Raw genomic sequence first — 13,294 nt, 5'->3', positions numbered from 1 at the left:
GATTCTACATTTAATCAAGTTATTTTATTTTATTACTCTCTCGGTTTATAAAAACCAGTGTTAACCCACGTGCGATGCACGACGAAATATTTTTCCCGTTATACAGTTTGAATTGTTAATTGATTAATTAAAATTAGAAACAATATAACTATATAAGATTTAAAAATAGTAAAATGTACTACTATAGTAATAACAATTCAATAAACCTATACTCTCAATTCATTTCACACCTAAAGACATAAAAGTAAACATATTTAAAATAGAATCAAGACAACACACAATTATTTGGGAGCGAAGAGAGTATATCACACATTTGAAAAATATGTTTAAAACAATCCTTCATATCACTCTACTAAACATAATGAATCGCAATTTTAACAAAATAAATATATTCGAGAATCAGGAACTGCATGTTTCGTGTTAAGGATGTTACTACAATTTTTCCCTCTCTAAGAATTGTTAGAAATATTAGAATAAAATTCTCAAACCATAACACCCGGTACTCTAATTATTGCAATCAAAGTAAAAAAACAATGATAAATGAAATGGAGAGTACAATGAAAATTATAAAATAAACTGAACTATAAGTCTTATAGAGAAAAATCCTCTTTCCGCGAGACAAATTACATCATTAGTTTTTTTTTTTTTTTTTTTTTTTATAAAAAAATTAACTTCATATATTTATATCATATATATGAAGGAGGAAATTACAAATCAACTCCTATAACAAGGAGGAAAGACAAATTACGCCACCCAGGGTTCGAACTCGAGACCTCCAGGATGGACGCGGTATCAGCACCCTTTACCGCTAGAGATGAAACAACTTCCTCCTAACGTATATAACATCTCAACCCCGCTAAACACCGATGAACTTGATGGGACTCCAAAAATCATGCAATACAATTTTACTAAAATGTACAATAAAATGTTGAGAGCTTGAGAGTGAATGAAGAGTGTTTTTTTTGGTGTGTAATTTGTCCACAACTCTATGCTTTCGCCTTTTATAGGCACAAAATTGGAACATGAGAGATCATGGAATTAAAAATCATAAATTATAAAATTAAGACAATAGAGGTTACAAAATTTGTTTAATGCTCATTATCCTATTTAAGATTTGTAATCACCCATTATTGATTTTAATCTAAATAAATATTCATGATAGTTATTTATAAATATTTAAATTTATTCTCAAAACTCTTAAATATTCAAAATAAGGCTAAAACTCATCATTTATATATTGATAGATATTATTAAAAATGTGTTGTAACGTCCTTTTCATCAAGTCTCTATATGTATTTTATTACAGTTAATCATTCATATTATAATAATTTCACTTATTCTAATTAATGGATAATGGTTTCAATAATTATTGAGAAAAATCGGTTACATCATTATGAATTATATAATTGTATCACAAATTCATTCCATAACTAACACATATTTTAAAATATAGACAAAATTTATAAATATTTCAAAATAAAGCCAAAACTCGCCTTTTATATATGTATAGATATATATAGTACTAGGGTAGTGATAAAATGCAAACTCATATATTGTACAAACTCCAAGCAATAATCTGGACCGTTAAAAAATATCAATAGATGACAAAATAGTAGCAAGAGAAAATGTCAACACAGTGTCAACACAATATCAACACAGCATCAACCGTTGAAACTGTGTTGACATTTTCTGTTGCTACTATTTTGTCATTTGTTGACATTTTCTAATGGTCCAGATTATAGTTTGGAGTTTGTATAATATTTAGAGTTTGCATTTGATTACATCCCCATAGTAATAACTCCTTTCTTAATAATTTGTCACCATTTGACTTGCCACGAATTTTAAAAAAATGTAACTGAAAGTGGGTTGAAAAAGTTAATGGAATGTATATCCTATTTTTATACATTAGTTTTATAATAAAATGTGAGTGAGAATGAGTTAGTGGAATGTGATGTCCACTATCAAAAATAGTAAAAATGAAAGTTGACAAATTTTAGGGACGGACAAAAATGGAAATAAGTGAAAATTTTTCAGGGACAGAGTGAGTATCATTTTGTTATCTTTGAATGTCCAAAAAGAATAGTTTCACTTCTAAAAATAGAAAATTTCTCTTTCATACTTCTTCCGTCCCCCATTAATTGCACAATTTTGTCATTTTCGTCCGTTCCCCATTAATTGTCCACTTCCACTTTTACCATAAATGGTAAGTAAGTCTTGCATTCCACTAACTTATTTCACTCACATTTTACGATAAAACCAATAAATAAAAGTGGTACTCATATTCCACTAACTATTTAACCCACTTTCCTTTATATTTCTTAAAATTCATGCCAGAACCAAAGTGAACAAATAATGGAGGACGGACGGAGTAGTTTATTTAATTTTTCTCATTTCTACCATATTTTACTTACCTACCATTTACTAATTGGACTATTTCTTTGTGGGCGAATAAGGTATAAAGTTATTTTTAAAAAATAAGACCCACATTCTTCTAAAATCTTAGAACTGAAACTGATAAAAAATGAGTTAGGAAAGAGTAATACTTCATCCGTCCCAAGATAGTTGAGTCGTATTCCATTTTTGTTTATCCTAAGTTAATTGAGTCATTTCCTTTTTGGAAAAACTTTTTTCCCTCTCCTACTTTACTCTTTTGTCATCTCTCTTACTGTGTTCTCCCTTTTACTTTTATCTTTCCACTTTAACATTTAACAAATCAATTTCTTAAATTCTGTACCCAAAAGAAATGCCCCAACTACCTTGGGACGGAAGGAGTAAATGAAAACTATTATTGATTAAAAAATACTTCATCCGTCTCTGAAAGTTTGTCAAATTTTTTCATTTCCATCTGTCCCATAAAATTTGTCATATTTCACTTTTTACCATTTTTAGTAGTGGACCTCGTATTCCACTAACTTATTATCCCTCACATTTTATTATAAAACTAATATATAAAAGTGGGATTCATATTCTACTAATTTTTTTAACTCATTTTCTATTACATTTCTTAAAACAACAAATCTATCTGACCAAATTTTGTACAACCAAAAACTAGTTTATTACAAAAAAAAGGTTTATTTATGCATTTAATTAAAGAGTGAACTACATAAAAAGTCCCTGACGTTTCCAAAAGTTTCGCTCTAAACCCCTAACAAAAAAAAATATCCCCAGAAGTGCCTAACCTTCAACCTAATCACGAATGGGGTTTTTTCAGACGAAAATACCCTTCAGCCCTAAAAGGGCATTTCAGTCAAAGCGCAATTAATCTGCAGTGGCCGCTCTGCAATGATGTCTGCGACGACATGGCGTGATGTGATGGCGCACGTCAGCTGTCAGGGGCGTCAGCGGCTGTTCAGTGGACTACCCATACAATTGCAACACGTGTTGAAGACTTCCTACGTGATTTAACAAAACAAGTTTCAAAAATTGCATACAGTTTCCGGCTCTAATCAGCATTATTTCCGGCTTATTTTCACTCCCGCCTAAAGTTATAACAAAAAGGGGAGTTTACCGCCTTAAAACTCAAACCATTGTTTTCATTTCTTCATTCTCCCTGCTCTCCATTGCATGAATGGCTCCTAAGAGGAAGCGAGCTGGGTCCTCAGGTGCTTCCACCCAAGTGCAAGAGCCAGCTCCAGCTGAAGCAGCGTGTGCAGAACCCGTACCGGTGGTAGGAGATGTACCCCAACAAGCTGATGAAAGTGTTTTTTGTCCGTCAGCCGATTATGTTCCCGACGGATGTCATCTTCATAACGAGGGCAGTAACGACGAAGATGATGATAATGATGTCGGCCACTTTATCTCGTTGGCCAACATGTGTCGTGATGAACAAATGTTTACCTCGTATTACGAGTCGTTACGTCGGGAACAACAGCCGGAGGAGGTGGCGGGACAAGACGGGATTGAGGAGCCATCAGGCGAAGCAGAAGGGTCTGACCAAGGCAGCGACGGGTTCAAGAAAAGGCGAAAGTACTCCCCTGTTGTTGAGAAAAGGAACTCGGCAGACTCAAACCCTCTGTTCGAGCAAGAGACGGTCGATGAGCTGCAATATCTCGAGGACCTAGAGGATTTGGAAGGTTTAAGTAGAAAGGGTATCAAGTACACCCCATTCAAGCTGACAAATGATTTACCAAATTGGAAGCCTGGTGATTTTTTTAAGGATAGAGAATTTTTTTTCAAGGTTATTCGACTGTACGCAATAATGACGAGACGCCCGGTACATGTGAATCAAAATGATGGCAAAAGACTTCGTGCTATTTGTAGAGGAAAGTCTTGTGAATGGTATGTATATGCAAGACGGGTCGAAGCCCACAACGACAGTACGCAATAATGGCTTATTTCTCTCCGCATGTTTACTGTGATGTTATCCTCAATAATATATGCGAGACCTTTAATTCGAAGATAGCAATTGCTCATGAGTTGGCCATTGTCACCATGTTGGAGGAGATCAGGACAAGTCAAATGGAGAGGATACAGATCAGGGGCCAGTGGATCAAGACGTATGATCATGCCCTGCCGCCTGTTATCAAAGAGATTGTTGATAAGTATTTGGCGAGGGCTTCTTCATGGAGACCCACATGGAACGGACAAGATTCTTACCAAGTCTCTGGACCGTCAGGTCAGTACGTAGTAAACATGCGGGAATTTACTTGTTCTTGCAGACTTTGGCAGCTGAATGGAATCCCATGCACTCACGCCATCGCTACAATCAACAAGAATGGTAAGGATGTATCTAACTATGTCTCCCGCTATTATTTGTGGTCCACCATGACGCTATTGTACGAGAATGTCCTCTACCCAATCAACGGGATGGATAATTGGCCGAAGAACTCAGAAGTTGGATTTGAACTGGCACCTCCTAGGACAAAGCGGCAACGTGGACGGCCAAAAAAACTGAGGCGTGAAGATCCACAGGTTCGTCAGCATGCAAATGGTTCTGAGTCTTTGCGCCGAACCTTTATACTCAGGTGTCGTCGGTGTGGACAAGATGGGCATAACAGAAGAACATGCACTAATGATCCTCGTATAGATGCCCGGACCGAAGTTGGACAGAATTCAAGTTCACAGCCCAGTGATCCTAGTGAGCCACCCACTGTTCCAAGGCCCAACACTCGTCGGGCTACGCGGTCAAGCCAGGAGGTAATGACCACCATCACCTTTCGTTTTGATAAACATGGAAAATCAATTTGACCGGGGTTGTTTTTTGTAGACTAATCCCACTGATTCACGTCCCAGCACTCGTCGGTCTACACGGTCGAGCCAGGTAGTTTTCAACACCCTTGTTGCACTTTTACTTTCTATAAAATCCAGTTAACAATCACAATTTTTTGTGATATTTGTAGGACAATAACAATCTTCCTCCAAGCACTAGCACTCGTCGGACCAGAACGCATCCTCAACGTTGTGGCCGTCGAGGGGATCGTGATTGAATACCCGCGCTTGCGTAGTATGGGACTCAGCCAGGAGGCAATTGTGTTGGTTTATTTTTTGTGTCTCGTAGACAATGGTGAATGCGAACCCTTTTTGTCAAACATTATTCGGATATAACCTTCGGTGATCGGTAGGGATCATCATTAGAAGACACTTGTATTAACTATGCATTTTGTGTGTCGTAAACAATAGCGTATTTTAACTATGCTTTTGTCAAACTTAATGCCTGTTTTTTTTGGAAAACTTTTGCTATGACTTTGGTGTATTCTGTATCACAAGTGCCCATAACCTACATCACACAAAGTTCTGTAAGTCGGGTGTTATTTCAACAGAAGATGCGTACTTCGGAAGTGATTATAAACTAAAAACTGCAAGGTGTTAGTTCATACGACAGTGTTCCAAAAACCATATTCTCGAATCAGATTTCGCCAGCGGAACTTCAAATTCTTATTACCAAAATTCCCCCTCATCGCTTGAAAAAAAAAGTGGTACCATTAAATTAAGAAAAAAATTACAAAGCACAAAAATAAGATTACAATTTTCAGCATTCGGGACGTTTTTTTGGTTCTAAGAAGTTCTGAAGTAAGACCTGCACACTCGTTAGTCTTCATGGTCAATTTTGCCTTCAGATCTGCACATTCATCACTTTTGATGCGAAATTTGGCTTCAAGATCACCATGCACAATACTCTTCGATTGGAGTTGGTCTTCAAACCTGTCTCGTTCGAGCTTCATTCGTTGAAAGTAAGCGTCTTGGCTTGGCGATAGACCAGCATCAAACCAACGGAAGAATCTGCAATCGTCTTCCTTCCAGAATGGACACCGATAGTAACGTCGACCTGTATTAGCCGACGTCCTAGACGTCACCAGCTCGGCCGCGACATCGTGACTACAGAGAACAACCGGTGGACGAGGCCAATCCCAATTGAAACTTGAACCGAACGATTCCGTACTTGAAGAAGACATTGCAAGAGCGACCTGAATTGGAAATTCAAACCCAAACATATTCAAGTTAATTTATATGTCATTATTTATGAAAGTAATTTCACAAATAAAAATGGACCCCACAGCCAGCCGACCAAACATAACCCCACACATAAAACCTAAATTAAAAACGCACAGCGTCAGCTACGAAATCCAGCCACATTCAGCAACAAAATAAGCCAAAATTGATCGGACTACAACAAACATCGCCATCTCACAGACAAATAAAATCCCAAAAACAAACCACCACCCAGCCAAACAACCATAAACCCTAATTTGAATTGAATACACCCAAATTCCGTTGCAATAACAGCCCAATAAAAATCACCAACCGACAGAGGAATTTCAGTGCGGCAGAATAAATTACATAAATTGGGCTCTTACAACTGATGGTTATATGGTAGAGTTCAAACGACGAATGAATCCCTTGTTGAACCCTTTTTGCGAGAAGGAAGTGAAGAGAGAGAAGGAAGATGAGAAATTATTTCACACTACACTCTTAACTATAGACAAAGGAACACGGTAGTCTGTGCACATCAACATTGAGTTGACCACTGTTGTCTGCAAAAGTAAATTATCAACGCAGAGCAGGACTGCTGCGACAGGGAATGGAATTGTCTTAAATGCCCTTCAAGGCAAAAGGGCCTTTTGGTCCGAAAAATGGCTACAAATATCTCATTCGTGATTAGGTTGAAGGTTAGGCACTTCTGGGGATATTTTTTTTGTTAGGGGTCTAGAGCGAAACTTTTGGAAACGTCGGGGACTTTTTATGTAGTTCACTCTTAATTAAAATATATGAATGCATATATAGTACATGGAAAGTGCATAATATTGCGGTCATATATTTATGATTTGTGTATAATTTTTTTTACTTTTTTGAAACCATAAATATAATTAGTGCATACTTTAATTCAAATTTTAAAAACAATAGAAAAGAAATTCAAATATAAAAATAAAAAATGAGGTTAATGACTAATAAGTCTTTTTAACTTGTCCACTTACTATATTTATTATTTTAATATATAATTAATACATCAAATTATTAATATAACCTTATTTTGATTGTACAAAATTTGGTTGTTTATCATCACTCTTCTTAAAATCCGTACCCGATCAACTTGTGACAAAATTTAAGAAACAAAGGGAGTACAGAGGGCCAATGGGGAGGGTCTACACAGGACACGCAAGCCTACGGCGCCGACAATAGTGTGATTTTTCCTTCTGTTAATTCTCAATTTTGTACTCTAACTTGCTTTTGGGATTAAATATTTTTTTATTATCCACGGGTGTCTGAATCCTTCTTCAGTAAAATTTGACTAATCTATTTTATTTAATTCTTAAATTAAAATTGAAAGTCTTCCAACGAATAACTGAATTTGAACTCTGATCTCTAAGTGATCACAAGATCCCGACTCCATGCCGCCAACTTGGTGGGATCAAATGTTTTTCGTTTTCCATGGTTATTGAATCACATCAATTTGATTTTATTCTTCAATCTCACTATTAATTTGCGTGACTCTCGGACATACCCAAAATTCTTGGTGCAACATATTGACTTCGAGATGTGATATGTTGATATTAAAAATTCCACAATACTCATTCATGTCAAATATAAGTTATAGTATATACTATAACAGAGTGGCATGGTTATATATAAATTTCATTACGGATTCATAAAAGGCCAAATTGTCTTTCAAAATAGTTTGGTTTTTTCTGTAAATTTTAAATATTGCATGAAAAGTCATGAACTTTATTGGACTGTGTAAATTTTTCATCTGACCCGACCTGATAAATTTCCGGCACAATTATTTATCTTACGTGGCAAGCCGGAGGAGTTAAACAAGTTTCAATGTTTGAATTGCACGAAACGGTAGTATACTAGTATTTCTGATTAAATTCCACTCTCAATTTTGGGTTGACGATGAGTACGGTTAAAAATAAAATCTCGTGTGCAATTGAAATTAACATCACAACAACAAACCATTAATTTCATTCAAAATATTAAAAATCGATTTGCAAGAAAATATTGGAGTCATTAGCTCGTGGTGCGTTTTGGACAAAGTCTTACTATTAAATTTCTTATAAATAAGCCGTTGAAATATATTTGGATAAGCAAGTTTCGTTAAGATGTTAGTATTTCATTAAATTAAAATAAACTTCGTCGTCATTATCCCATGGTCCGTTTGGTTAAAGTCTTGTTTAATTTCTTTAAAATAAGCCGATGAAATATTTGGGAAATCAAGTTATGTTAAGATGTTATTTCATAAAATTAAAATAAACTTCATAGATTTAAGAAAGTGTAAAAAGATGGAGTTCCATCCATTACGTCAAAACGGCAGTTTGGCATATATTTAGTCTTCAGATTTGCAAAATAAATCAGATTAAATAAATTTCAGAATATTTTTCGTCAATTTATCTCTTTTTAACGTGATCTACGTGCTTGTAAAGTAATAGTAATCCTACTCTTCATTATGCAAACATGGAAGAATTAATTTTTTGTACTCCATTTTACAAGAGAATTAATAAATCTCGAAGCAAACATTGCAAGAAGCTCTCGTAGCTCAGTTGGTTAGAGCACCCGTTTAGTAAGCGGGAGGTCTTGAGTTCGACTCTCAACGAGAGCAACACTTGATTTATTTTTTTTAAGCCCACGATGCCATTTGGTACATGTAATAATTCCGTTGATATATCAGTTGGAATTTCACCCGTTTTATGAGACTAATGAGATAATTGCAAATTTCTCAAAATTCGTGATTTTTGTTTTTGCCTAATTATATAAATATTGGTAACACACACTGTCTCTCTCTAGAAGTACTAAACCATTTGTGATGGAAAGGAAAGAATGTTAGTCTACATCGTCTTTGATAATTAAACATAAATGGACCTAAAAGAAAGTAGTAATATTTTTCGAAACGACAATTGCTTAATTCAAACATTTTAAACACTGCCCAAATTTAGAAAGGACGAAGCTTGGCCTTAAAACAAGAAGAAAACATCAATTTCGACCTAAAATAAGTTGGTAGTTCACAAAGTGAAGATATTAATACTAGAATTGTTAATTTGTTAGTATATGAAACCCTTAAATAATGTATACATTGTTCGTAATTTACTCTAATATATATGCATAAGAATTCTAAGATTTTAAACTTATTGGAGTTAACTAAAACAACATTAACACGACATGGCGTTCAAGCATTTGCTCCAATTAGCTTTACCACTGAATTAATTGACATATTTACCACCTAAAATTAATTCCTCTAACAATTTGAGTTTAATTTCCTCATATGTTCGGCAAATTCAGGTGAACAACATTTGGAACCTTCATAGTAGTTTAAATGGTTAGAAAGAGGAAAAGGAAGAAGCCAATCAAATGCCTCCACAGAAGGAGATGAGGGAAGTTAGAGGGCTAGGGAATTCATTACATTACATTACATTACATGAGAGTTTTTCTTTTCAATGTATTGATTTTTTTACTGTTTTATTTAGATTGTTGTTAAATTAATCTGGTGAACAGTTGATGTAGAGTGGTTCTTTGATGTTTAGTAATTCTGTCATGAACTAATTAACATTGTTAATTAATTACTTAATTACAGTTTTTGATGAGGTTATTATATTTTTTATATGGGAAACATGATCCTCTTATTATGGAACTCTAATCTTAATTTTTCTGAGATATTGATTATTTTTTGCTGCCACCATGTTAACGATTCTTGTTTTTTTATCCTATGTTTCAAATAGTATAAAATTTATAAAAATCTCGGACTTCCGTATTAAATGTTTCAAATAGGCCACGTATATGAGTAATGGGGTGATCAATTGCTAACTCAACATTTAATTACTAACTACAATTAATTTAAAATCATAAGATTAGTAGAGATCTAGTGGTCTACAAATTGCCACGTGTAAGTTTGTTTTATTATTATTTAAATTTAAAAAAATAAGAAAACTACCAAAATTTTGATTTTTGATCAAAATGTCAATATAGTGTATTAAACATATCAATACGATTCATTGAATATGTCAACACAATTTAGCATTGAAATTTTATATATATTATATTGACATATTATGATGGTTATATTGACATTGAACTGGTAGTCAAAAATACGAAAATTCAAGATTTGTTTTTCAAATTTTGACATCAGAAAATATGCAAGTGAGATCTCGTTAGAATCCTTATAAAATTATCTTTAATTTGATATAAGTTGTGTAAAAAAATAATTTAAATTGAGATAGTTATAATCATTTAAAGTTTTTGGATGTTTTTTTAAAGTTAGTTATAACTAACTTTTGGTCAATTGATATTAATACCCTTAATTGACATTTTATGTGCATTGTATTGATATTCATGAATGGATGATCTTGTGTCTTAATTTCATGATCCAATGTATATTATTTAGTTATAGTTAGCAATTTAGGGGTGAGTTAGCAATATAATATAACACACCATATAACCAATATATACCAAGTACATAATGAAGAAAAAAAAAGAAATAACGCAAATGAAAATGGCAAAAGAAGATAATTTTAAAATAATATAACATTTAGTACATGCAATGCTTAACAGATTCAATACAAAAAATAATAAGCATGCAGTGCAAGTAATTAGAAATAATATCTGATTGAGTTTGAAAGTGACAAGTCTGAAAGGGTGAAACTGTGGTTGGACAAAAATGCCTATCTCACTTTTGGGGGTGTTTTCGAGCGAAATTTGCCATGAAAGTGCAAAAAAGGACCACCGGTGAAATAAAACCTTAGTTCAGGAATTACTGGGGATATTTTAAAGACCAGTGACAACTGGAGAATAAACCCTTAGTTCAGAGATTGTTTTTGTAGTTCGCTCTTAAAGAAAATACTACTTAATGATTTTAGGAAAATGAAAAACAAAATATTGAGGAAAATATATTAAACTACATCAACAGATGTCATAAAGCTAGTGTACAAACAAATATATTAACCACATTGGGACGGAGAGATAACTACTAGCTGTCTAAAAAATGGCATGAACCCAAGATATGCAAAGGAAAGGATTAGTTTGCATATTTGATTTGGAGCTATAATTTGAACATTACATAGTGAAAAATTGGAGAGGAAAAGGTACATAATCAAGCAGGATAATTAAAGGGAAGTGGATTGACTATGGAAGGATCATTTATGTCTCGGTGCATGTATCCATAATTTCTGAGCACTTGATTATCTGCAAAAGTGAGCGCTTTGATCAAGTCATCAACGCAACTCTTGCTAGAATATATCGGGTTGTTGTCCCCACTACATGGCTGGCATCCGGTGAAGTGCGTGACGAACGGCCTCCGCAAGCTCCCCTTCCCCTTAAGCTGCTCGTCCCACACCCTAGCGTACCCCTCGCTCACCTTCTCCGCGTGTCTCCGCCTCAGCGCCGCCACACTCCTCTCGATCTCCGTGTACCTGGCCGTAACGTTCTCAAAAGTCGGAACAGTCACGGCCCAGTACCCTTGGAAATAGTACTCTTCCTCCACGTAGATCTTTTCCCCCCACTTCTCGTTTAGATACAAGTAGATGAGGCCAGACTGGTCATCAGACACTGAGTACCTCTTGTCCTTGAAAAATGCATTTTGGGTTTTGCCCCATTTCTCGTAGTCCGGAGACTGTGGGCCCATGCTGGCCCACACTTCGAGGAAGTCCAGGGCCCACTGGGAGTTGCGCAGGAGGAATACTCCTGCGTTGATCCCAGTCCACGTGTGCTTCTCCCGGACGACGTTGTCCCAGCCGTAGACGACCATGTTGTGGTGGTCGTAGCGGCGGAGGGGCAGGACGAAGTCCATGTCGGTGAAGGCGGCGTCGGAGTCGACCCACCAGATCCACTCGGCCTCCGGGTGGGCCAGCATGGTGGCGCGGACCGCGGCGCTCTTGGCCCAGAAGAAGAACATTTGCGGGTGGAGGAGGGCGTTGTTGTAGAAGATGTCGATGCCGTGGTGGCGGCAGTAGTCCACCTTGTTCTTGAACAGCTTCAGGAGGAGGTGGTCTCCGATTGGGCTCTTGCACGGCCCCGGCTGCGACCCGGTCACCATCACGATCCGGGTCAGGGCTCCAGAGGCGAATGAGGGGTGCTGCTTCAGCCACTCTTGCCTCTTTTCGTCCCACCCCTTCATCGGATGCGACGACCCGAGGCTGTAGCTCAGCTTCGGGTCGTCGTAGAAGTTGCGCTCCGGGGAGTCGTAGTGGCTGAAGGAGGCGGTGAAAGTGGGGGTGGTGGTGGTGGGGGGGATGGGAGTGGCATTGAAGGAAGAGCAGATGGTCCAGATGAACATGAACGCCACAAGAGCGGCGCCGCCAAGACGGAACGTGGACGCTATTGTGAAGTGGGAGTGGTCCGGCGACACCATTTTTAAGTGGAGTGAAGACTAGAATTAATGCTACAATTATATACAGAATTAATTCAAATTTTCGAATCTCTTTTCATTCTCCAATGCAACTCATCTCCAATCTTTTATGAACGGAGCTGACGCTCAAGTTAGATATTCAAAAAAGAAATATACTCTGAAATAAATATAAATATCACTTCCAAAAACTTATTTTTAAAAACATAAAAATAGAGTCACGTTAAAAACATCCACGATAGCGGACTAAAAGTAGGACTAGCGGTTAGGGCGTGGGGATGTCCGTCCACAATAGCGGACTAACGTGACGGACGTCCTGAAGTGTGACGAGCGCTCATCTATGCCCTAACCGTTAGTCCTACCTTTAGTCTGCTATTGCGCGGACAAAGGACGGACTAACCGATATTTTTTATTTATACTCAATATTTACAATTCATTGCACTTCATTTTTTTAATATTTGAACACCAACAATTAAAATGAATTAATTGTATTTTTCAATTTGTTTTATTGGCTAGGGCGTCGGCTAG

At 36.3% G+C, this 13,294-nt stretch overlaps 1 protein-coding gene and 1 non-coding gene across 2 annotated transcripts; one reads left to right on the top strand and one right to left on the bottom strand.

Annotated features, from left to right (window-relative positions):
* Positions 1 to 8,960: 8,960 nt before the first annotated feature.
* On the top strand, positions 8,961 to 9,034 carry TRNAT-AGU. The gene has a single exon. It is a non-coding gene; the product is annotated as a tRNA-Thr (tRNA).
* Positions 9,035 to 11,475: 2,441 nt separating this feature from the next.
* On the bottom strand, positions 11,476 to 12,772 carry LOC121804294 (galactomannan galactosyltransferase 1-like). Its single transcript, XM_042203793.1, has one exon. It carries the CDS (start codon positions 12,770 to 12,772, stop codon positions 11,516 to 11,518), a length of 1,257 nt encoding a protein of 418 aa, XP_042059727.1. The 3' UTR covers positions 11,476 to 11,515.
* Positions 12,773 to 13,294: the final 522 nt, after the last annotated feature.

Source organism: Salvia splendens, chromosome 5 (genome assembly GCF_004379255.2).
Source record: "Salvia splendens isolate huo1 chromosome 5, SspV2, whole genome shotgun sequence".
Lineage (NCBI taxonomy): Eukaryota > Viridiplantae > Streptophyta > Magnoliopsida > Lamiales > Lamiaceae > Salvia > Salvia splendens.
This window is presented reverse-complemented; position numbering and strand designations above follow the sequence as displayed.